This window comes from Ambystoma mexicanum, chromosome 5q, assembly GCF_040938575.1.
Source record: "Ambystoma mexicanum isolate Mex_15411 chromosome 5q, UKY_AmexF1_1, whole genome shotgun sequence".
Taxonomy (NCBI): domain Eukaryota; kingdom Metazoa; phylum Chordata; class Amphibia; order Caudata; family Ambystomatidae; genus Ambystoma; species Ambystoma mexicanum.
Window position 1 is genome coordinate 675,319,045 of NC_090933.1, and position 27,013 is coordinate 675,346,057.

The window sequence follows — 27,013 nt, forward strand, 5'->3', positions numbered from 1 at the left end:
GATTTAAAATACTTTCTATTTATAATTTGGTCAGAATTAAACAGTATATTCACGGTTCCTAATTGTCTTGTTTTTTAACTGAGTAATGGCGATATAGTACGGCCTTATATTTACATTTTGTTGTCGTTTTGTGTTTTACAGTTGCTCCTTTGTGTGGATATATATCACATTGCATTGTGTGAATATACATTTATTTCACGTGTGGCAGCATTGTGTTAATATGAAGGTTGGATTCTTTCCCAGAGTTGAATAATTAATTAGAACTCATAATAATGTCTTCTCTTCCAGACAGATCTTTATGGATTTTTTTTGTCTGTAAAGGAAAGCGTATTCCTGCTTTTCATATTTTAGACATTGCCCAATGTTGGAGTTTTTTTCGTTTGGATTACAGGAAATGGTACATCTCCTGATATTTATTGAGTCCGTTGTGACATGTATCCATATGGCAAATCCAAAATGCTTCTTTTTCTTAGAATTTTTTCTATATTTCCTCCTCTGGGTGGGAGTTTTATTCTGTCAATTCCAAAAAATGTAAGATTGCCAATGTCTTTCTGTTGGTGGTTTGTCTGATAGTGGTGAGCCAATGGTTTTTGTGATTCTTGGTTGTGAATGGATCTAATATGTTCACCAATCCTTGTTTTCAGATGCCGTATAGTGGTGCCAATATGATATTTTAAGCAGATGCATTTGATTGCATGTACTATGTAGTTGCTGTTGCAATTAATGAATTGTTGATTTTTTTTTAACTTGTCCCAATGTAATAGTGGTTCTAGCGTTGTCAGAATATTTGCATAGGCTGCAGGTCCCACATTTGTAGTTTCCTGTAGTTGGTGGATTGAGCCACATTCTCTGTGTTGAAATATTAGTTTTCTGCTTGTAAACAAAATGTGATGGACAAAGTAAATTCTTGAAATTTCGAGCTCTGTCAAATGTTAGACATGGTTGTGAGTCTAACGGTTGTTCTAGGTCATTATTTGTTTTCAGTATATTCCAATTCTTTTTGAGAATATTGGTAAGTATCCTGTTGTTACTGTTATATGTTGTGATGAATCTTGTTTTTTTCAGATATGGTTGTGTTTTTGGTTTTAGTCATCAAAAGGTCTGTTCTTGTTCTTTGTTTGGTCTTAAGATAATTTTTTGTAAAAGTTTATGGTTATAGTCTTGCTTTTTAAATTTGTTGATGCATTAATTTGCATTGATTTCAACATCTTGTGTTTTTGTACAGTTGCGTTTGCTCCTCAGAAGTTCTCCATATGGTATATTTCTTGTAATGTGGTGAGGATGGTTGCTGGTAGCATGTAATGTACTGTTGACGGCTGTTTCTTTGTTGAAGAGTGTGGTATGGATTTTATTACCTTCTATAAACAGATTGAGATCTAGAAAGTTGTTGTTGCATTTGCTATATTGGATGGTTAGTTTCAAATTATAGTTGTTGGTATTGAGATATTGATGGTATTCATTAAGTTGATTTTCTGTTCCATTCCAAACCATGATGATATCATCAATGTACCTGCCCCAATACGTGACTTGGTTGGCTGAACTGAAGAACGGATGGGTCCATGCGTGCTCTGATGAATGAATGAAATAAAAAACACAAGAATATCTGAAAAAACAAGATTCATCACAACATACAACAGTAACAACAGGATACTTACCAATACTCTCAAAAAGAATTGGAATATTCTGAAAATAGATAATGTCCTAGAACAACTGTTAGACTCACAACCAAGTCTAACATTTCGCAGAGCTTGAAATTTCAAGAATTTACTTTGTCCATCACATTTTGTTTACAAGCAGAAAACTAATATTTTAACACAGAGAATGTGACTCAAATCACCAACTAAAGGAAACTACAAATGCGGGACCTGCAGCCTATGCAGATATTCAGACAACGCTAGAACCACTATTCCATTACCTAATGGACAAGTTAAAAAAAAAATCAACAATTCATTAATTGCAACAGCAAATACATAGTATATGAAATCCAATGCATCTGCTTAAAATATTATATTGGCAGCACTATACGGAATCTGAAAACAAGGATTGGTGATATTAGATCCATTCGCAACCAAGAATCACAAACACCATTGGCTCACCACTATCAGACAAACCAATAACAGAAAGCCATTGGCAATCTTACATTTTTTGGAATTGACAAAATAAAACTCCCACCCAGAGGAGGAAATATAGAAAAGATTCTAAGAAAAAGAGAAGCATTTTGGATTTGCCATACCACACCAGACTCAATAAAGATCAGGAGATGTACCATTTCCTGTAATCCAAACGAAAAAAATCAAACATTGGGCAATCTCTAAAATATGAAAAGCAGGAAAATGCTTTCCTTTGCACACAAAAAAATCCATAAAGATCTGTCTGCAAGAGAAGACATTATTATGAGTTCTAATTAACTATCCAACTCTGGGAAATAATCCAACCTTGATATTAACACGATGCTGCCACACGTGAAATAAATGTGTATTCACACATACAATACAATGTGATATATATCCACACAACGGGGCAACTGTAAAACACAAAACGACAAAGTGTAAATATAAGGCCATACTATATCGCCGTTACTCATTTAAAAAACAAGACCATTAGGAACTGTGATTATACTGTTTAATTCTGACCAAATTATAAATAGAAAGCATTTAAAATCGGCAACCATTTAGCAACAGGTCACCCGTCTACCCAAAGGATACGTTTCCCAAACCAAGATGGCGCCAAAAAAACAGAAGAAATTGAAATAAGACGAACGTGCAGCAACCCATCACATCACCACGTGATATGATGGGATAATCACATGATCGAACAACAGAATCGGAATGGAAAGGCCATTACGGACTGGTGAACAGCACGAGGATAAGGACACATGGAAGAATAATCAATCTTAAGGTAAATACGAGATTCGATTTACTCAGACATGAAAAGCTAAACAGCTCATTGCCATAAAGAGCACATGCATCATAAATGCTAAAAATCTATGTTTCTAAATGTAAAAATCATTGCTAACAGCAACTAACTCAGAGGCAACATTAATGAGTGAATGCCTCTCTCGCAAAGGTAACCGCCAAAGTTGGTAAAGAACGTTTCAAACTGAATATTGTGACTTACATTGAATGATTTATAACACAAGCTACCATTAATCACTAATTCTGCATAAAACTCAATGTAACACCAAAATGGGGCATTGTCACATGATTAACCGTCTTTTATTCTACATTTCACATGCTGTCTATAACTGAAATAAATGTTTCAAAATGAGAATTTGACAAAAGTATATCTCCTAAACAAATTTAAGTATGTCGTAAAGAATCAGGAATCACTAAAGCAAGTGTTTGGATCTCTTTTTCAGAAAATAGATGTGCAAAAACGCTCTCAACTTTGAACCACAGGACAACAAAAACTAAAAATGGAGGCAATTGATAACACAATGCCCTCCCTTTTGAAAACGTTGCAAATGAAAGCTTAAAAAGGAACTCTGTGACTTTCAACAGACCTTCTACAGCTTAAACAAAAACGGACACAAATACAAGTCCCGAATTCAAGTTTGATTTATTTTAAAAATTGAGGCAAGTGACAACGTTGCTAAAGAATGCTCGGAAAGGAACTCTGTGACTTTAAACAGACCTTTTTAGAATGCAACCAAACGGACATAAATAAAAGTCTCAAAATAAAGGAAATACTCAATATAGGAACCTCCTGAGGAACCGCCAAGTATTTAGATGGGAAAACACATGTTGAGGAGCCTAGAATGCAAAGAAACAAATGTGACAAATTACAACGGAAAGCAAAACAACAAACCTAAGAACATCATTTCACAAATCAACTGAACAGAAAGTGATTCAGTGACAGTGACATTGAAATCACCTTTCCCTGAGGACAATCTTGATGCCGTCACAATGTGTTTTCGCTGTGAAGTTAGCACACCATTGTGTACGGCTCTTAGACCCTTTTTTGTACGAATGGCTTTAACCTTGGGGGAGGGCCAAACTAAAGATATCCAGCCAGGCAAAAGAATTGCACGTGCATCCAGATACTTATAAATCGTTTAGCGTGGTCCCTTCACTGCATGCTAATGTTTTGTACGGACATCATCTGTGCACTGTCGCTTTAAATTATGTTTCACTGTAATCAATTCACCAGAAATAATCTTATAAGGCCCCAGTCTGACATGTCCGTAACAATGCTCTATGTGATATGGCTGGGCTTGTTGACCTCTAGATCATATCCTTCTAATGTATAATGTTGGCAGCAAATCAATGCTGGGGACATTTTGTTGGTGGTTTTTCCATTCTCCCCATAGAAGCCTCAGCTCTGTGCCCACTCTTCCAACACCTCTTGCGAGAGTCTGCTTTGAAGTTCTAAGTGGAAGCGACTTCCACTTTGGTCTTCCACATATGCATACTCAACATTGTGAGAGTTTTATTTAAGCAGCAACTGCAGACATTCCAATAGTACCCACTACTTTCCAACCTCACTCCCAACCACTGCCCATCTTCCCCCATGCTCTAAAATTCAGGCGTTTAAGGACTCATCCCCCAGATTTGAAGATCTCAAAGCCTTGCTCAACAATAGACTGTGGCCTTCTGAGGCTGCAGTAGACCATACTGCTCCAGAGGCGTAGCCAAGATTGTCTAACAAGTGGGGCCTGCAGCTGATGTAGTTGGACGCACTGCAGCGACCTTGACATCTGTAAATGCCCCCACAGATTGTGGGTGGGCTTTGCCCGCTCAGACCCTACCCTGTCTACGGCTCTGTCAAATGGGCTCCTTTAAGCCTTTAACTGAGCATCCCTTGGGAAAGCAGTTTACATTCCTGGTGTTGGGCTTTCTCATACCTCCTGGCACTGTACACAATTATCTTTCTCCTGCTGGTGCTTGGAGAGAAATGGCCCTATGCTGTAACCTTTACGCGAAGGGTTTGTGGGAGTTTGTTGGGCCTCACCCATATCAAAACCATCTCTTCTATCGGGAACACTCAGGTGAGGGAGCATGTGTTCTTCCTTTCGTCTTGCTGCCCAGAAATGTGACTGCTTTGTCAGTCGTTCAGAGCCTGGCTAAATTTTATATATATGTTATGTATTTTTACTCCTATCATAATTTTACTGGCTTTAATATAATTTTTCATGCTGTTTTCTAGATGGCTGTTTCAAGCATTCGATATGGCGAAAATGTTACGAAGGAAGTGGGCATGGTAAACCGACTCATCCTTTTTACATTTATGTGAAGATTTTTATTTTCCTTTTTATTTGTAAAGATTTCTAAAAAAAAATACAAATGGAATACTGCTATGAAATGTTACTAACAATATAAAATATATTGTAATACACCATCGCAATGCCATATGTACACGAGCCAAATGAACTGCATTAAAACAATTCTTTAAAGGAACAGTTTTTTAAAATTTAAGTATAATCAATGAAAGAAAGGTAATGTGGCCACACCTTTTGTTGGAAAGACTACAAACCGCACACCACGGGAGGATTATAAACACTGTTCACCATGCAATTCCAAAAAGACAGGTGACCAAAATGTCCATTAAAATCTGATGGAATTTAATCAAACTATTCATAAATTCATCATGAAAGTTCTTGTAGCCGCTAGTGCTGGTTTGGAAAAGAGGCATTGATATATTTCCGATTCTAAGTGATCCGACCGTGGCTGATTTTGCCACGGCCGGAAAGTTTCCATGAGAAAGGTGCAAAGTACCAAAAGTTTGCACCTTTCTCATGAGAACACACTTACATATTACGGGGCTGCAGTGGTGTGGCTCACTATACTGTAAAGTAGTATGTAACTATACTGTAAAGTATAGTGAGCGGTGAGCGGGGTGTTGCGGGGGACACACTTGCAGCCCCCGTTTTTTTTCTTTTTTTTCTTTTGTTTTTTTCTCGCAGGTGTGCTGAGGGGGTGTCCCCCGCAACACCCCGCTCACTATGCCACTCAGTATAGTGAGCGGGGTGTTGCAGGGGACACCCCCGCAGCCCCCGCAGTCTTTTTTTTTGTTTTTTTAGCATTTTTCGGTCGTATTGTATGGTCGGACCTTTTATTTCGGTCCGATCGTACAATACCATATTTCCAGGAGATTGAAATGGAAATAAGAAAGACACTTCCAGAATGGTTGAGGAGATCCAAAGATCATTTCATGTCTACCACATTCTGGAGCTGTACTCATAAACTGATATTCACCCTGAATTCAAAATGCTTCACTTGTTCCAGGCCGACCACGTGTACTGTCCTCCGTTTATCTAGTCGCTTAACAGAGCAGCATGCGCCTTGCTTCATGATTTATTGGTTGGGTTTTGCATACTCATGGAAGACATAAAAAGTCACTTCAAAGTGCGTGGAACCAATTGCTGGAGGCAGAAAAGGAGACTGGTGGGAGGTGAGTAATAAGAGTAATGCGCGCTCCCTTGGAGCCCATGCCACAGAAATCCACAACCTCATTGTGGATCAACAACTTGATATCCTGTTAGTCACCCTAACATGGCTACATCCTGCCGCAGGCCCACTCCCAGCCATTGCCATCCCCCCAGGATTTAGCATCTGCAGGACAAATGGAACTAATTCCCAAGGAGGCGGAGTCGCACTAATAGCCAGAACCACGTTACAAATTAGATCTTGCCAAATGGAACATATTCAGGGATACGAACGCTTATTAGTTAAATTCACCTCCGACCCTAAAACCAACACCAATTTTCTGGTAGTGTACAAATCACCCAACAAAAACACTCACCCCAGTCTAGACATCCCCCTATTACTAACATCTAGTATCAAGCCCAACACTAAATGCATCATTCTTGGTGACATTAACCTAAGTTACAACGACCCCCTAGATCTTGACGCAGCAGCCTTTCATACAGCCATGTCAGACATGAATTTCACACAGCTGATCAACAAACGCACCCACTCCAAAGGTATGGATGCTCACTCTTAACTCTCATATTACTATTGATTCCATCCTCTCCGTAGAATGGTCAGACCACTTTGTCATCAGCTTCACACTGGAAAACAACACTACAAATCTCACCACCCCCAAAATACTAGACACCTTCACAGCTAGAAATATCAAAAAGCTCTCTGCAGACAACCTCTCACCCATCCTGAGTGCAGCACTAGCCAATATAATTCCAGATACACATAACCCTGATTACTTAGCAGACTGCTACCAACAAAGTCTTGCACATACTATTGATGCACTTGTCCCCCTCACCACCAAATCTCGGAGACCAAATAAACACTCCTGCTTCTGGTTTAACGAGGAGTTAGTCTCCCTGAGACACATAAAAAGATCTCTCGAGCATCTCCATAGAAAAACAAACACCCAGAATCAGCAAAAGCGTTTGAAGAAGCCAACAAAAACTAGAATTCAGCCATAACACTCCACAAAGCTAATGCCTACAACCTTCGCATCAGCAACGCGACCTCTGACAGTAAAGAACTTTTCTCTATCCTCAGAGAGCTAGAGAACCCATGTCAAGTCATAGCACACTAATGCTAGTAAAGCCTGATGTACTACAATAAAAGAGGCCCTAGCCTCCAAAATCTCACTGCTACAAAAGAAAATTGACAGCAAAAAACACTCTTAGCGGAAAAAACACCTCCCAACATCTTAGCGAAGCCCTCCAACACCTTTCCGGACACCTCATTTAATTTCTCACCAGTCTCACACAAAGAAGTGCTAGACACAATAGCCAAACTAAAAGCATCCAATTGTAAAGAAGACCAATTCCCATCCCACCCAGTCAAAACCTGTGCCCATCCCCTATCACCTATCATCACTGAATTCGTCAATGCCTCTTTCAATACAAATATTGTCCCTAACAGCATTAAAAAAGCCTGGCCAACCCCCCTGCTTAAAAAAACAACTCTAGATCCTTCAATCCCCACCTATTACTGACCGATTACAACGGTCCTATTTCTCCTGATAATAATTGACAAAATAGCATATTCCCAACTACAAAACCACTTAGAAAACCACCAATTACTGGGGGACCAACAGGGATTCCGCCCTAACCACAGCACAGAAACGGCCCTTCTTGACTTAAAGATCCAAATGGATGCCTCCATAGAAGCAGGCAAACTATGCCTACTAATGCTACTCGACCTCTCGGCAGCCTTTGATTTGGTCGACCATGACAAACTTTGTGCCACATTAGCCAATAACTTTAACATGTCAAAGGATGCCACTGACTGGATAAAATCCTTCTTAGCAGGTAGGACCTCAAGAGTGTCCATCGGCAAAGAATCAGCTGACCCCATACCAGTTCCTGTAAGCATCCCGCAAGGCTCATGCCTATCCCCCACCCTCTACAACGTTTATACGAAGCTGCTCTTCACAGCCCTGGATGCCTTGGGTGTCATCTACACAAACTTTGCAGATGACACCTAGATCCTCATTCCACTAACTGGCAACTATGAGCAAGACTCACTGCTCATCAACCAAATCTACTCACTAATCCAAAATTGGATGGCCAACAATAGCTTATGCCTCAATGATGATAAAATGGAGCTACTCCTACTAGGATCATCCTCTAAAATCGACTCTCTACAGCCTGTCTACACATCTTTCATCATTGATGGCACCACAATCCCAGTGCTCAAACAAGTCAAGACACTTGGCGTTTACTTAGACGCTACCCTAACCATGTCCAAACAAGTCAACAAATTAGCCTCATCCAAACTCATCTCCCTAAGTCGCAAATTCCTCACTCCTGACAACTGCATTACATTAGCCTGAGCACTAATACTATCCAAACTCGACTACTGCAACATCCTCTTCCTTGGTACCTCCAGTACCAACATAGCTAAACTCCAACTCGTGCAGAATAAAGCCCTCCGAGCTGCACTAGGCATAAAAAAAGTCTGAACACATCTCTAACATCAGGAGAGACAACCACTGGCTCCCCATCCAAGCTTGGATACTATTCAAAACCCTCAGAATCACACATAAATGTATTGCCAACAAAGCTCCCAAATACCTCATCAATACAATCATAATGAAATCTTATACCAGACTCCTCATATCTAATAACAATGCACACCTCGAAATCCCTAGATACAAAAGAGAGAAAGCTGGGGGCAGTAGCTTCAAAGTCCTTGCTCCAAGTCATTGGAATACTCTTCCTACCAACATCAAGAACGAGACATCCTACCCACAATTTAAAAAATCACTAAAAACATGGTTATTCAACCAATACTAACTGGAACTAGCCTCTCCCTGATTTTACCGCCACCATCACTGTATATATATTGAATGTATTATCACTTTTTGCTATACTGTACTGTTTACAATGATTCTGTTTAAATTGAAGACTGTATTACCCATTGTCTGTAACTACACCGTGATACCTCAACAAATGTAATAAATGTAATATAACAAATGTAATGAATAAATAAAATAAATAACGACAAGGGCAGGAGAATAAAAGAAGTTCAGTGGCAGAGACGGAAAAGGCGAGTCGGTGGTGTAGGATGCTTGGTGTTGGAGAATTGAATGAAAGGAATTCCAGAATCATGAAGCCTGAACAGCGAAGAGGTGACCTCCCAGGAGCGGTTTATGAAAATCTTGTCACTGCAAAGCACATAGGATTGGCCAATCAAAAAGTCGTGCAAGGTTGATGAATCTTGATGTCAGATTGAAGACCATTGTGGTGTATGGCTCTCAAGGTAAGGTAGATGCTCTCAGCAATGATTCGGGAAGATTTGCAGTGCCACAGTAGTCGTTTTATTGGTTGGGAGATGTGATTGTGGGGTTTGAGGTTGAAAGTTGTTCCGAGAGCTGTTTTTCCAGACAGATTGCAACTTGACAATAAAATACTGGGGTGATCCGCTGTAGAAAGCATATGCTTAGCCAGTCTGGAGATGATGATTGCTGTGATGAGAGAATCATGGTTATTGGTAGGAAACTGTTGGGGACCTGTTTGAAGTGGACTCAAAGAATCAAGACCAGAATTTACTTGTGAGGATGCCATATCAAGATCCATTAGCCAGCAGAAAGGGTGGGCAAACGTCCGCCTCACCGAACACGTAAGTCAAGATTAGTAACTTATTCGGGATTCAGTAAGTGGTGCTGATAATTTCTTTTAATGGAGAGGCATAAATATTGTCCACTAAAGAGCATGGTCAAAAAAGCATAGTGGAGGAGCACAAACTCACAAAATAGGATCAAGAGCCCCCCCCTGAAGAATTGAGTAACAAGCAAGGCAATTTTCACTTGGTTCTTTAGAATTAGCCCATGGAAAAAATCCAATTGATACCAGGTCCTCAACACTACACAGGAGCATTTTCCAACATGTTCTAGATGATTATGCCCACAATATATCCCTTATTGACTCTCTAATAATGACTTTGGCCAGTAATCCAGGTGAGGCTACTGTAAGTAACCACTCTGGTTGACTTTGCCCAATAAAACTGTCGACACACACACACACACACACACACACACACACACGTTGCTTTGCCGTATAAAGCCAGCAATGCCACTGTAAAACCCACTCATGAAGGCTTTTCCCAATAATTTCAGTAATGCTACCTTGAGAGCACACACATGCACTCTGTCGCGGATGCTCAATGACAAGATTGATAACCTCCATAGGGTTGTAGACTTCCCCCGGACTGCACCAATACAAACGTTCTCTCAGTGGCCATGGGTAAAACTCTATAGTATTTGTCCGGCAGATCTTCCGGTCTTCTATCCTCCCACAGGTATACGTCTGCTTTTGCTCTAATCATTCTTCTTTGAGTGATCATCATCTCTTTTGGTGGGAAAGGAATTCCTTCTCTGCACAAAAGCTCGAGGTGATGTCTTCTCCCACATCTGGTACATTGATGCCCTATTGCCAGGCATGGTCCGCTATGGGAAAATGCAGCCTGCACCTGTAGCACATTCTCTCTTCCCCGCTCAGCTGAGGTGTGGGACGTCTCATTGTTCGATCGATACCGTAGTGACCTTGCGGCCGCGTGGTGGTCTTTGTGTACAGCAGCTACCTGCCCACTTTACATTTGGCTTTTCTATTTCAGTGGCGTGGATGCCCACCCTTTCATAGACACGTGCCAGCTCCAATATCTCTGCAAGTAGGAGGGGTTCTTTCAGGATATGCTTTTGAAATATTGGTGAGGTGCACCCCTCTATTATTCACAGGTGTATTGTCTCATCATGAGTGAAGTTTGCGAAGTTGCAGTGCGATATCCTCTTTTTGTAATCGGATGACAAAGTCATCAACTGTTTCATGAGGTAACTGCTGACATTTGTAGAACATATATCTTTTGAAATATTTGTTCAGTTGGGTAAGTATCTTGTTGTTGAGTGCAGTGATGGACATCCCATAAATTGTCCCCTCTTGTGGCTGGATCGTCTTGAAGAGCCCCTTGAGCTCTTTCCCAGCGATGTTTGTTAATATCTCCAAGAGTGTTGTTGGATCATCATCCCCAATTGCATTCACATAGTCGACAAACTCCTCCAGCCATTCCTCCCATCTGGGTCCTCTGTACTGCTGTGGCTGCAGTTGAAATGGTTGCAGTCTTCTGGGAAATACCACTCTGGATGTCCATGTTGCGTTGCCCATTCTTTGGATCACCTGTTCTTCGACCATTGTTGTTCTGTTCGCCAATCAACTGAGCCTGTGTTGGCTCCCCGCCCTCCTGTGGTGGAAAGCTTTGCTGTGCCTGCATTTGGGAGTAGCCAACTTAATTGCCTGTTTTTGCATGCAAGCACTGTCATAGATGGCACACACATACTTTGTGTCATTGAGACAGTTCAAGGGTTTTTATTTTCTTTGTGGGCTTAAAGCTGCCCCTCTCTCTCGTCTGCCCACAACAATCCTCCTTAGCGCAGGTGTCTATAACCACAGGTTAGTGCTACTGATGTTAATACTGATGACCTCTAAATTGCAGGCCCTCAGAGACTTCCTAGCTTTTCCTACTCTAACCCAAGGTTAGTGGTCTAATGGGATTTTAGATGGTGTCTTGTGCTAGCTCTGTGGTATTTAGCCTAGTTAAATCAGGCCCACTTGCCTCTTTTATTCTGTTCTTACTCCCTCTTACTCCCTCCAACTTACTCTTCCCACCAATTCTCTGTCCCTCAGAATTTAACTTCTACCCCTCACCAACACCCTTTGATGCAACCACTACTCCCATTCCACTATTCCCCATCTCATCTACTACTCTCCTTCATACTCCTACCCCCCTCCTCTGCCCACGTCACCCCTCTTCTTTACTCCGCCTACCCCTATTTCACTCCTCCTCCCACTACCCCGGAATAGATTTGTGAGATATTCCAGGGCTGGTTCTACATCTTCCCACTGATTGGAATCTTCGGTTCACCGGTCATAGTGTTCTGTTTCTTGAAGGAGGCCGATCCTCATCAGTTATTCCTTTGGTCCTTCTGGTCAGAACCTTGCCAGTTGTCCTGGCTTTCCAAAGGCATAACATCAGAGTGTTTCGGGCCTGGTATGCAGGCTTGGTTTCTTTCCTTCGATCAGGCTAGAAGTTCTGATTTTAGTCCGTGGGATACTTTGGAGACTGGGGCTTGGCTTCCAAGTAATTGGATTCTAGTCTCTCCCTTGTCCCATTGGGTTGTTTGGCGTTCTTCCCCCAGCCCCCTGCTCACAAGGTCCTCTGACTGGCTTCCTGAGCACTCATGACTCACTGATGGGCATTCCCACTCTGTATTGCCTCCCCCAGTCGGGGCTCATGCAGTTGCCAGATTACTTTCTGCAGGTAAAGAGGAAGCAAGTAAATTAATTCCTCTAACTGCAGCATGTCTTGTACCACCTTGTATATTTTATTGGACAACCACTTATTACAATTCTGACCTACCTGTAAAATCGTGTTGAATACCTCTCCGGATTGTTGTATTGTGTCTTTTAGGGGACATTTTAATGTGTTGATCCTCTTTACCTTAGAGTACTTGTCTGTGTGTAGATACTTCTTTTATGACCAAAATATCATTAGCGCATAACCACCATCTTGCTTGTCAAATCTCTGTTGCTTCTGCTACCGCTGGTCATCTAGGAGCCCTCAATAATCTGCTATTCAATGTTTCCTCCTTGCTGCTTCTCAAAGTTCTCAGGCTTCCATGGTGAAGTTGGTAATTGTCTTCCAAGCATTTCATATATCAAAACATTGTGGAATTGTAGCTGACTTGGGTTGGAAGGCCCCATGTTCTTTGTTGTTGACATGTATCTGTATCTGACAGGTAGTTCTTAGAATAGAGCTGTGGATTTAAAGGCAGACTATCCTCTGGTGACAGCTGATGCCCAAGCGGAGACTGATGATGAAACACTTGTGTATAGGCGTGTTATAAATAACATATCACATGATCACATGCCTTTTAGGTCCAAGTGGGTCACAAGTCTGCATTGAATAAATAGGCTTTTCAGGGTGCACAACAGGACAGTTTTGGAGAGACTTGTCAAACTATATTTGATTGAGCTTTTTTGAGATGAAGTGAGGATTCAGAGAGGTCCCTATTTTATGGCCTCTGGAGCCTTAAAATCGCCACGCTATATCCACCCTCACAGCTCACCTTCACAGCATGCCTTCTCAATCTGAACCCACAATGAGCCCTCTGAATGGGACGTTTCTTTTATCCGCTGTAATCTGCTGTGCTATCAGTGGGCTGAAACGGATGACGTAATAGTGTATTTAACTGACTTTTTATATCCACAAATGTATTTGACTTCTTCCAGATCCACGCAGCAGGTCCAGAAGGTCCAGAATTATAGTTACTTTTTTGAAAACCTAAATACTGTGAATCTTGATTTGCAGATTCACCCTGAAAGATTGAGTATTTTTACCTTTGTGTCCAATCCAATATAAAAAAGGCCTATTTCCAAATATCTTTATTGTACATGGAAAGGTCTATGAAAGTTAAACAAATGTGTCATGTGTGTTTGTAGGTGGTTACTGTAAAGACTGGAGGGGGGGGTCTGTACTTCCGCTCTCTATATGGTAGAGGAGAGGCACAGACAAGACAGCTCCAATTCAGGTGTCAAAGGCATCTGTCTGGCCGATAAAGGGCTTGCTGTAGTCAGGCGCACACAACACAGGTGCCCTATACAGACTTTCTTCCAAGCCATCAAAGGCCCTCTGACAGTCTTCAGTCCAATTAACCTTCCTAGGTTTCTTGGGTATAGTCAGAGGTGCAGCTATGGTTCCATAGTTTGCCATGAAATTGCGATAGTGCCCAGTGAGGCCCAAAAAGGCTCTCAACTGGTTTTGATTAGTGGGAGTCTCCCAGTCACGTACATCCTGTACCTTACTGGGGAGAGGTTGTATTTGGCCCCCTCATACCTCATGACCAAGTTACGTGACTTTCCCCTGAGCTATCTGGCACTTGGTGGCCTTGATAGTGAGGTTAGCCCTTTTTAAGGCCTGCAACACCTTATCCAGGTGTGTCAAATGCTCTTCTCAGGTTTAACTGTAGAAGGCAATGTCGTCTAGGTAGGACACACAAAAGGCTTTCAGCCCACTGAGCGCATGGTTGACTAATCTCTGGAAGGTGGCAGGGGCATTCTTCAACCCAAAAGGCATGACCCTAAACTGGTAGAGTCCCTCAGGTGTTGAGAACGCTGTCTTTTCCTTGGCATGGTCCGTCAGAGTTATTGGCAATAGCCTGCGGTAAGGTCAAAGGTGCTCATGAATTTGGCAGCACCTATGGTGTCCACAAGCTCATCAGCCCGGGGCAATGGGTGCGCGTCAGTTTTGGTGACGGCATTGATTCCTCGGTAGTCCACACAGAACCTCCAATCCTTGGTACCTGCATGGGAATTTACCTTGGGGACAAGGACCACAGGACTGGACCAGGGACTGGTTGAGGGTTCAATAACACCCAGATCCAACATCTGGGCGACCTCAGCCTGGATGTGGTTCTTAACAGTATCTGATGTGCTGTAGCACCTGCTTTTGACAGGCACACTGTCACCAGTGTCAATCTCGTGCCTACACCACGGTGTAAGGCCTGGTGTCAGTGAGAACGGGGAGGCATACTGCCGGAGCAAAGTCCTGCAGGCCTTCTGCTGCTCTTTCCTCAGATCGGCAGAGAGATGTACTCCCTCCACAGAGCCATCCTGAGGGTTGCTATGCAGCAAATCAGGAAGGGGCTCACTCTCATCTTCTTTTTGCTCTGAAGCTAGCAAGAGGCATGAGACTTCGGCTCGCCTGTGGAAAGGCTTGACCCTGTTGACATGGAATACCTGAGGGTCTACCCCAGAGGCTCCCATGTCAACCAGATAATTGACCTCGCCCATCTTGGAGATTATCCTGAAGGGTCCAGTCCACTTATCTGCCAAAGCCCGAGGCTTGGTAGGCTCCATCACAAGGACCTCCTGTCCCAGAGTCCAATCCACTTGCGATGCTTTAAGGTCATGCCAGTACTTATTCAATTCCTGCCTGGCCTTGAGATTCGCTGTTGCCTGACCCATCATATGTGTCACCCTCTGTCTGAGGCCTAACATATAGTCCCCACTTGCTTGGCGGGACCTGGAGGGGTGGCCTCCCAACCTTTTATGATTAAGGGAAGGGGCCCCCTCACAGGATGTCCAAAGAGTAACTCAAAGGGGCTGAAACCAACACCCTCTTGAGGTAACTCTCTGTATGCAAACAGCAGGCATGGCAGGAGAAGATCCCACTTCTTCCTTAGGGGCTCTTCCAAAGCACCTAGCATGCCCTTGAGAGTTTTATTAAATCTCTCAACCAGACCATTGGTCTGGGGATGGTAAGAGGTGGAGAACTTATAGGTTACCCCGCACTCTTTCCACATGGTTTTCCTGTAACTCAACATGAAGTTGGATCCTCTATCGGAGACAACCTCCTTAGGGAATCCAACTCGGGTGAAAATGCCCAGGAGAGCCCTGGCAACCAGCTTGGCAGTAATAGTCCGAAGGGAATAGCCTCAGGGTACCTGCTGGCATGATCTACCAAGACCAGGATGAACCGATGTCCACTGAAGTAGAAGGGTCAAGGGGACCGACAATGTTGATGCCCACCCTCTCAAACGGTGTGCCAACCACTGGCAACGCCTGCAGTGGGGCAATGACACTGCCTCCAGTCTTGCCAGACAACTTACAAGTTGGGCAGGTTCTACAGTGGGACTCCACTTCTACTCCCATCCGGGGCCAGTAGAAATGGGCAGAGAGCCTCTGCTTAGTCTACTTGGTACCAAGATGACCAGCCAAGGGCACCTCATGCACCAACTGCAGCAGGAAGGGCCTGTAAACATGGGGTACCACCAACCTCTTGGGGGCACCAGGTTCAGGCTTAGTGGGCTCACTAACAAGGCGTTCACCCTCCCAATAAATCCGGAATGTCCTAGGCACTTCGCCTTGTGCCTGGGACAGGGCCTGTTTCCTCAGACCCTCGAGAGAGTGGCACTCTCTCTGTCCCTTACAGAAGTCTGCCCGGGAGGGTCCCCCTTCAGCTAACAAGCATTGAAAGTCGGGATGATCCTCCGGGTCGAGAGCCTCTCCCACAGGAAAGTCCTCTGGCTCTTCTCCCACAGGAGTTGAGACGGGATTCACCACTGGACCCAGCCCATCCGGAGCATGGATCCCAATGGGTGCTGTGGGAACAGCAGGAAGAACAGGGGCTCCCTCCACACAGGTGGCCTTCTTACTTTTCTGTTTCCTTCGTGCCTTGTGTTTCCCCGTCGGCAGGGATACTGGGCTCACAGCCGGACCCTGTGTGACCTGCGATCGGGTGACTGCCACAGCAGCCATGTGTAGACCATCCGTGATCATCCCCAACTCGACCAAATCGTTTCCCAACAAAATGTTGGAAGGCACGTTGTCCTGAACCAGGACCGGAAGCTTTGCTGTCTTGTCTCCAATCGTAATGTTGACTAAGGCTACAGGCGATAATTTGGAAGGCCCACCAGCTAACCTGGTGGTTCTCAGAGGAGCACCTACATAGTCCTCTGGCTTGAGCAGGGTCCTGTCCATCACTGTCATGCTGGCCCCAGTGTCTCTCAAACCAGTAGAAGGCTGGCCATTCAAGAGGACACTTCTCAAAAACCTACGAGTGTTCTGTGGGATAGTCGCCAGTACTTCTGCGTACTGGTCCCAGGCCCCAAGGGACACTAAGGAAATCTCTACGGGAGCACCGAAGGTGATCCCAGTAGAGGAGGGGAGGACAGTGGCCTCCACCTCAGGTACGGAGTAGCGGTAGGTCAGGCTGACAGCCTGGACTCCAAGTGCCTTACCCTTACACTTTGGGTCACCCCTTCGGTGCTCCAGAGCCCCACAACCCCAACATGTGCCGGGAGTGCAGGGCACAGTACTGGAACTACTAGGATCCTGCTTTGCAGCAGGCGGTCCACTACTCTTACTCTCACCCACAACAGACTTATCCCCACTACGTTTTTGGGTCTTCGGAGAAGAAGCTTTTGGTTTACCCGACGGTGACTGCTTTTGGGACGACTCAGCTTTCTGAGAGGCCCCCTTTTCTTTGTCCTTGTCCTTCCCACTGGAGTCCTTAGGGGACACCCGGTGGGAGACCCACTTGTCAGCCAACCTAGGCAGCTTAAAGGGGTCCAACATGTTCTGGTCAGCAACATACTGACGCAGCTCTGGTGAACAGGCTTCCGAAAAATGCTCAAAAAACAAAAGGTGGGACAATTTAACAAACGTTTTCACTTTGTAACCATCAATCCACCCCATCATGTTCATGTGCGCAGCACTCACCCAGTCAATCCAAGACCCATTCTCTCATTTCTTAAAATCCCTGAACCGTTTAAGGTATTGGGTAGGCGTTTTGCCAAACTCGGCGATTAAAGCAGACTTCATGCACTCATACTGACCCCTTTCTTCCACACTCAGTTTCAGAATACAGTCATATCCAGTTTGAGGCACTCTGCTTAACAAACACTTAGCCCAATCTCTCTTATCAACATCATGAATTGCACAAGCCATCTCAAGCGCTTCAATCCATTGGAGGATATCAGAACCCTCCGCATATACACCAACCAAATCTTTCATAAACTTGGTTGCCGGGGACCTGACACTCTAAACTGGTTTAGCTGAAGTCTCCACTCGAGCTTTCTCTAACTGGATTCGCTGACATTGTGTCCTTGTCTTTGAGTTCAAGATCCCTATTCTTGAGTTCCACTTGCTGTGCCAGCTCCTCTTTCTTAAGCTCAGCATCTATTTCCAACTTGCGATATTCAAAGGCCAATTTCATCCTTAATAACTCAAGCTCCAAGGAATTGCTGGGGTTTGGAACAGAGGCAGCAGGAATGGTGGCATTCCCAGAATCAGATTTCAGCGACAACCCTCGGGGTAGAGTCCTCATTGGTTGCATCCCCCCCTTCAAGAGTTTCACAATCGATCTGGTAGTCCACCAGGGCAGCTATCAGCTCAGCCCTAGACTTATCCACAAAATCTAACTCCCTGGCTTCACAAGCACTCTGGAGAGCCTCTAACCTCATCCGAGTCAATTTACCATTCGCAATAGATTCCATTGCTTGTAATGCAGTTATCTTCTACACAACTAAACCTTAATTTAACAAAGTGCAGATATCCTTTGTAAGTGGCACAGTTATACACTGATTCTTAAAACCACAAGCATCCCACTGCTGCCACCAGTGTAAAGACTGGAGGGTGGGTCTGTACTTCCGCTCTCTATATGGTATAGGAGAGGCACAGAAGACCCCAGCCAAGATTCTCTATTGTGGTAGCAATGGACGAGCAATCGAGGGGTAGCTTCTCAGGAGGTGATGCAGGCTGGTTCTTAAGTACAGTGTTAGCCCCCAAGCCCTCACAAAGGAATGTCCACACACTGTATTAGTTAAAACACAGTCTTTATATAATTAATATTCACGGTTATGTACACTATCGCAATAACTCACTTTGTGCTCAGAAAATGAATGATGGTAAATACATACAGTTCTAAAGTGGTACCACAATTATTATCAGATCTCATTAAAGTGCATCAACTATACTGTCAAAATGTCACACAGATCAATAACAACAAAACCAGCAATAGAAATAGAAAGGAAAGCAAGATGGTTGAAACAATAGGCGGAATACTGGCCTCTACCATTAAGCACAGTTCTGTGTGTAGATCCCCCCCACCTGGGCAACCTGTAAAGCAAAGATGTATCACAAGCCCAGTCCATATATTGTTCTACAAGTCTTATTTCCCTCTACAATAGTTCTACAGCCCCAATGTACCTGGAATTGTAGCGTTTGTCGTCGGGGAATCGACGGCCCTTCTTGAGTGCACTCCATTTAAGGCAGGAGTCACGAGTCGTCAAACGTCCGTACGGAGAACAGGGTGAACTACGGCGGTGAAGTGGCAGCTTCTATCCTAGCGGTGCTCGTCAACGGGGAAGCGTAAACGTCCTGCAAGGAAGAGGCGTGCGGTGCACCTCGATGACGATAGTTTGTTGTAATTCATGTTGTGTTCTAGTGTGGAATTCTACTCTGTAGAATTCCACACTCGCTTTTGCTCACTTGTTTACTTCTGTTTAGGTTCCACATTCCATGTGGAGCCAGTTGATCTGTTGGAGTTGGAGCTCAGGTTGGTTACCAATAAAGGAGTACACTTACCTCCAGTGTGTGGCCTCTTTGTTACACTGGTGACGAGTGTAACCAGCCTGCCAACCCACGTTGCCTTCTTCAGCAGCCCAGCAGTTGCTTGCCTGCCTTTCCCAACGGCCCTGCTGCTCCAAGGGCGGGGCTGGAATTCTACAGGGTAGAATTCCACACTAGAACACAAAATGAATTACAACACTTCTCCCCCCTTTAGTCCAACAAACACACGTACTGACATCCACCCACACACACACATACACACACATGCATGCTAACACACACCCCCACGAACAGGGAAGGAGATAAAAATAAGGCAAGAATAGAGAGCTATTGAATTATAGCTCCTAAAACATAATCATTGTACTTGGAGGGAAGTTTCCTCTCCCTGACAGGATGACTGCTGCACTTGACGGAGTCTGCAGCCACCGTGGTGTCCAACCCCTTATCGCACTCAACATCCTCACTACTGGTGATATCATGAATGGGAAAAGAAACCGAAATGGGACGCACCCCTTCACCTTGGTCGTCTAATGGTACTTCACCGCCAATAGGCTGCAAGTCATTAAGGCAATCCCTGGCTTCCCCAGAAGAGGAACGTTCTGACGTAAATTCAAACGCAACCCGGGAACCACCTCCACCACACCTGGCTGCCAGGGGTTCACTACCTCCATGAGAAACTTTGTCCTTATCCACCACAACAACCCGCCTGAGACTCCACCTATCATCATATAGACCTACATGTTGAATCCCGCCCTCTCACATCCCTTGTGACCCCATTTGGTGCATTTCGTTTTTGTAGGATGCCCTTTGGACTGTCGTCCGCGTCAGCGGTGTTCCAGAGGGTAATGCAGAAACTCTTTGGCATTCGAGGGGTGGAGTGTTTCCAAGATGACATACTCGTCTGGGGGAAGTCCCATAGTTCCGGATCGCAAAGAGTATGAAGAACTGTGGCCCCGCGAGGGCGTCGAGTCGTCGGCGTCTCTGTGGTCTTTAGGTGGCGGGTAACCCACTGTTGGATGCTCCTTGACGGTCAGACCTTCTCCAGCGGGATAAAGCGGGCAGCGATGCAGAAGAGAGCGTCCTTGGCTCAAATTAAGTTCTTAGGCGAACAGGAGCACGGCGGCTCCGGTCGGCGATGGTGGTCGTCGACAGTGGTGGACAACAGTCTGGGTGCTTCTCTTTGGGATTCCGCAGCAGTCCCCATCTCTGGTCGGCAGCCTGTCATAGGTCTGTCTACCAGGGAGCTTTGGCAAAGATCAGCTGGTGCACGATGGTCCCTCGTAGCTCAGGAAGAGGGCGCCTTACCAGGTCCTGTCTGGATCAGTCCTTGGAGACAAAGCCGCTTTCAGATCGACGAAGTAGAGCAGCAGCAAGACTTCTCTTCCAGCAGGGCTTCAAGGTTAAGCTTCAGTTTTACTCCAGTTACTCTTCGTAGTGGACCTCAGCTTCTGAACACAAATTCTAGCAGTGAGAGGCCCCCAGATATACTAGTTGATCTCCCATTCATTCTGCTGGGTCACACTCAGGCAACCAATCGGTCAGAAGGGCATTCATGCTGGCAGGCATCCAATCAGGTGCATAGTGCATTCAGGCCATTCACTCCTCTCCAGACACTCACAACAAGTTATGTGTATTGGGACAAGTACCCAGCCATTCAACACTCCACACTGCATTCATACCAGTTTCGGGCAGGGCTGTCTCAGTCATTGTGTCAACCACCAGATACTAGACCCCCACAACACAGAATGCGTATTTGTCACACGCTCCATTCACCCAGGTCCCACCCACAGGGTGTACCCACAACATACAGTCACTGGGAAGGCTCCAGCCAGTCTGGCCAGGACTTCACAAAACCACCATATATGGAACTTCCACCCAACAGCCGGTCAGGGGCAAGGGACAGAGTCAGGGCTTCCCAGGACTTTGAGAAAACAAGGTAACGGGCAATAGAAAGCAAGATGCCAAAGGGGTCATCTTGTTTCCTATCAGGAATCAACTGATTCCAGTGGCAGGGCCTGGGTATCCCAAAATGTAGGATACTCAGAGCACCTGTCAAATTCAGCATGGAGCTGACACCAGCCCATACCCTGCTCTATGGGCCACACACAGGTGCCCAAAAACATACACTAGGGGCATAGGGTTGTACCCACACCCATGGATGCCATAGGGGTATCCCATGGGTCTGTACACCAAACCAAAAGAGAGCTGCACTGCCAGGAGTCTCACATGAATTCCTGAGCAGAAAACACGACAGAACACACGATAGAAAGCAGAAAAGGACAAGGATACGGAGGCCCTGTCCCTCCGATGCATTTACAGCATCACAGTTACAAGACACAGTTTTGTATAATTTGATGAACCTACATGTACAAGACTAAAAGTGGGAGCACTGCCTTCTGCCATGTGCTAGGCCCCCAGGAATCCACTCATGGTATCCCCTGCAAATATCTTGTGACCATTGCCAGGGCAAAGGACTAGTGTTGGGGGAAGGTGCGAGTTAAGAGGGGAACACATGGGATTATTGTGAGGATCTCACTCCACTCTTTCATTGTAACTAAGTAGGGAAATATAGTTGGAAAGAATAGTCAAGATGAGGCCTTTCACCTTTAAATAAATCTGTAGAAATGCATAGATGATCCTTAGGCAGCCATAACTCATTCCACAGCAGGCACTTCTTAAGACCACATGTTGAGCTCATTGACAGGGTAAATGTGGCTCTTATTATTATTTGCAGTCTCCAGGTTCAAGGCTCTTTACTGAGCAAGAGAAATACGGATTTGATAGAGCTCAAGCAATGCATTGGGAGCTCAAGTTACATAAGTAAATCGGGCTTCCCTGGAAGATGATAGAGGTCCAATCCTGTATTTCTCCCTTTGTCTGGCAATCAAAATGTCACCTAACCCTTTGAGGTGTAAGCACCCCAGCAATTCTGTTTTGGCTCTTGCAATTGGATGCTTGGTTTTCTTAGAACTTGTTCTTTTCTGGATGTGGAACAGTGTAAGGGAAGCATGGTATGAAAAGCAAGACAGACACAAAAGATATGATTGGAAAACCTTATTGTTCTCGAAAAAGTGGTTGGAAAAATGCCTATCTTGTCCTACGTCTAGGATGGGAGCACGCTCGACAATCAAATAATAAATAACACACTCCTAGTGGAGTCTGTCAAAACAAGATGGCCTATGCTAACACAACCTAATGCCAGCCCTTACTCTAATGTAACAAAATGTGTGTGGGGAAATAATGTGTATGCATAAGGAATAATTTGCAAAACTATAAAGAATCAATGTGGCTGAGTCAGTTCTCCTGGACAGCCCGAGGAAAGGTCCCCATAGACAGGAAAACACACTTTGTAGGACTCGGGTCCTACAAAATTAATAGCAGTTCATGACATGGATTAAGGCCCGCCTGGCCTTCCACGCTAAAGTTTCTCTTCCAGTTTCAATATATAGTTCAACAAAAGGTTGCACCCTGGTCTCCTTCAGTCGGGTTCAAACCGTTTCTGAAACACAAAGCTCAGGCTGGTCTCCCTCAGTCAGGCTCGGACTGTTTCCAAGTACAAAGTTCTCGTGGATCCCCCTCTGTCGTCCTCAGACCGCATGTAGGTTTCCCACTGTCGGGCTCAGACCCCTTCAAAAACAAAAGCTCAACGCCGGTCCCCCTCTGCCGGGCTCGACCTATCACAGTTCAACAACACTTGCCGGGGCTCCCTTCCCCAAGATCTTTACACTTCGGGTCGCCCTCAGTCGGGCTCAGACCACTTTTCGGATGTTGAAGACTTTTGAATGTGCGTGGCTCCTTTACAGTCCGCCGCAGGACCACTTCGACTCAGAATTCAATGTTCAGCTTTTCCTTTCCCCTTCTCCCGGGGTTAACTTTGTTCATTTTCACTTTTACAGTTCATTCCTTTCTATCAGCTCATAATGCACCTTTCGCTGACACTTTTTCGTCGGACCACTCCGCTACTCAGTATCGCTGATTCCACAGATGTCTTCATCTTAAAGATCATCCGCAGGTTTGCCTTTCCTCACATCTCATCCACACGCTTGCACCCTTTACTTGGGGATATATTGTTGCAAACTTCAATCTTTTTTAACACACACCGGTCTCTCGGGTTGCTTGCCAACTCAGCGGCTATGTGCATCTTCCTTCTTGTTTCTGCAGTTTTACTCACGACAAGGTTAACACCACAGGGTTGTCCTCGCCTCTTCAACTCTGCTGTTCACCCGGCAGGGTCGCTGGCATCCTTGAAGCACAAATCAGTTTCCTTATTTTCACCAGGGGTCTCCCTCAGTAGGGCTCAGACCCCTTCAAAAGGTCACAGGTGGGTCTCCCTTTAATGGTCTCAGACCCCTCTTAAAGTTCACAAAATAAATGTCTTTGGAGTTCCAGTCCCAGAATCCTTCATTCTGATTTTTCTCACACTTCGCTAGCTCCCCCTTTTGGCACTCTGGCAGTTTTGGGAGCTGCAGGAGTTTATGGGGATTCCTGTTGAGGTCAGGGTCTCGCCACCTGCCCCTCAAAGGTCTAGGCTTGCCTGTTTTGCCCAGCGGAGGAGCTCTGGTGTGGGCACCACCGGGTAACTTCAGCTGCTCCTTGTTTGGCTCCCTGGAGGTGCAGTTCCCTTTTCACAATGCAGCCTCCCCTGTACTCACAGACCCAGCAATCGGGTAGTCCTTCTTCCTCCTGGCCTTTCAGGGGCCCGCCAGCTTGAATTTTCTCCCTCTGGCTTCAGTGCAGCATCCAGCATCCCCAGCTCGCTCAGAGTGTGCCTATGTGCTCTGCCTTTTATAGTGAGGAAGAGGATTAATAGGTCTCACGTGAGACTGATTGTCAAGGGAGGCCTTACCATGCCTGTCCTTGTTAAGGGGAAAGTCTGTTGTTAAACGGGAAGAGTCTGTCTTCTGTGTCTGAGTGTGTTTTTTCTCGGTGATCTTCATTCTCTCAATCTCTCTCTTCTTCGTCTCAGTGTTTTTATAGAAAAGGCGATTGGGGTTGGGAAGTCATAGTGTTTTCTGGTAATTATGGGAAAATGGGGTTGAACATATCCCATGTATACTGATGGGGAGTATGGTAGGGATGTGTCAGAGTGGGGAATACCGCATCTCTCCCAAGGGCATTCCTCCCGCAGTCCCCAATGACCTCATATTCAGGTGATCCTCTCGCACTGGAACACCCTTGGGTTTCTCACAACAGATACACCTTTGGTGCTCTGCATCATCTGGACATAGGCCAGGCATCAAACTAATTTGGAACAAGATCATGGTGGGCCTTGAATATATCAGGGGTAACCGCAGACTGCTGGTCTGAGACCCTCCCACACTCTCGCCCAGCACTTCTGTCTGAACCACCCTAGCAGCTGCTTTCCGGTGGACTTGGGTATCTCCTCCTCCTTGGCTATTTCCTCTTCCTGATCTTTAATCTCCTACTTTCTCTCCTTGTCTAGCTTTCCCACTCTACAATGTGTTCTGCTCCTCTCCTCTTCCCCTCTTGACTCTTCTTAACCCCTCTCCAATTCTCCTCGTCACCACCACAGTTCTGATCCTCCTCTTTAGATATCTTGCCATCACCTCATCAATGTTCTTTCTACCCTCATCACCTTCTGATCTCCCATCCTCCCCTAGTCCTAATATCGCCTTTCACCCTCATGCTACACTTTCTCCTCTGTTTTATCCTCCTACTGATAACTCTTCTCACTCTCCTTCACCTCCTCTCTTCTCCGTCACCTCCTTCCCTTTAGTTGTTCTCTCCTCTTACTCCTCATAGCTTTTCACATGCTCCTTCACCTCTGCTCCTCTCCTCTCATTCTTCACCTCCTTTCCTTTAGTTCTTTTTTCTTCTTCCTTCTAGCTCTTCACACCCTACTTCTATTACACTCCTCTTACTCTCCAGCTCCTCTTTTTCACGCTACCCTCTCTATCAATCTTGCATACTTACTACACTGCCACAAACTCTTGCTTTCTATACCCTTCAAATTCTGACTCCCATACCTTTCCAAAACTCTGTGACTCTTTTATGATCCATCAGGTTAGCTTGCTGATATAGTAATTGCATAATTATACCTATCTGGGGTTTTGAGTAATGCAAGACTTGTGATTGGGTAAATGACTGCTGGCCTACGAACTCCCAGCTGATTTGAATCCTTGTGCATGCAGTGACTTGGCCCCATCTTCTAAGGTTTAAGTGTGGCGGGCCGCCATCTCGGTTTCACTTGTGCGGCATCTGCGAATCAGACTGAGCTATTGAAGCTCACATTCCTGTCTCTGTCCTCATAAGCATTTGAGTGCTCATGCTGAGGTGCCTTCCCTGAGCTCAAGCAGGCAGCCCCTTAAAGACATATGCTGAAGGCAGATTTTCTACACAAAATCCTGTAATTTGCATGATCTTTCCTGCAGGGCCCCTCTGCAACAGTGCAGTGGGGAGATGTGAGCTTGGAGCTATTTTGTTGGCAAAATGTATTTTGCTATTTGCCAAAGCCAGTACTCCTCTCTTGTAACATGTCAACTAACATTTTATGATAAGCTTGTCCTGCATTACAATCAGTATGGCTAGGCGTCTTCACATGAACGTGCCTGATGGGCAGGGGTCTGCAGCTTAAAGACTGTTTAAGCGCAATAGGCTAAGACTTGGCTTGGAGGCTTTGAGGACCCACCATTCATCTCCTTGGAGCCTTCTTCACAAAGTGGGTGGTGGTGCCCTGCCCCCATAGCTTCCAAGTCCCATGCTCTCGGCTGGACCATGAGACTTCTCATTAAAGGTGCTACTGTTTTTCTGTGGCTCTTTTTGGTCTGCATTTTCTGTAGGAAAAGTGGGTTTGTGTCTGTCATTTGTTCATGTCGTGTAGCGACAGGAGCACTGCATGGCAATGGACACGTTATTGCATCTATTGGGCATTCTAATAATCTGTGCCAAGTGGACACGTGGGCATGGCGTTCAGTCATTGACCAAGCTCTTTAAGGCCCCATTGTACCCAGTGGGCATGGCCTATGGAACACTGCACATTCTGCCCTGGGCAATGCCTTGGGCCATGCCCCAGGCTCCTTTAAGGTACCCATTAATTCTACTACTAATGGCCTGTGACCAAGCCTAGTTGACAGTGCGCCATGGACATGGCATTCAACCGTGCCCCAGTACCTCAAAAAACCCAAAGTAACCACTCAGTATAGACTGTGACCGTGCCCAGAAGCCACTTTGCTCAGTGCATGACCTTGCACCATGACACCTCCAAGATATCAATTTTTCCCACTCATCATGTGTGTATTGTTACAATTGCTGCTGTCATACATTGTGGCCACCAGCATCATGAAAATGCATTAGAACATTATTCTGTGGGCCTCATTCCAAGTCGAGCGGTCCGGTAAATATGTGCTGGTATCAACGAATACCAGCACTTTTACTGGACCGGCAAACTACATGTGAGGCGGACCACAAGCACTGCACTGGTAAAAAAGTAACTGCAAATAAAGGCGCTGGTGAATC

The 27,013-nt window shown here is 45.0% G+C and overlaps 1 protein-coding gene across 1 annotated transcript in view; it reads left to right on the forward strand.

Moving 5' to 3' along the window:
* Positions 1 to 27,013, forward strand: part of ADHFE1 (alcohol dehydrogenase iron containing 1) — a 419,108-nt gene that overhangs the window by 123,723 nt on the left and 268,372 nt on the right. Inside the window, exon 4 of the mRNA XM_069621130.1 lies at positions 5,146 to 5,199. Within this exon, the coding sequence (XP_069477231.1) occupies positions 5,146 to 5,199 (54 nt within the window). The remainder of the gene's footprint in view (positions 1 to 5,145; positions 5,200 to 27,013) is intronic.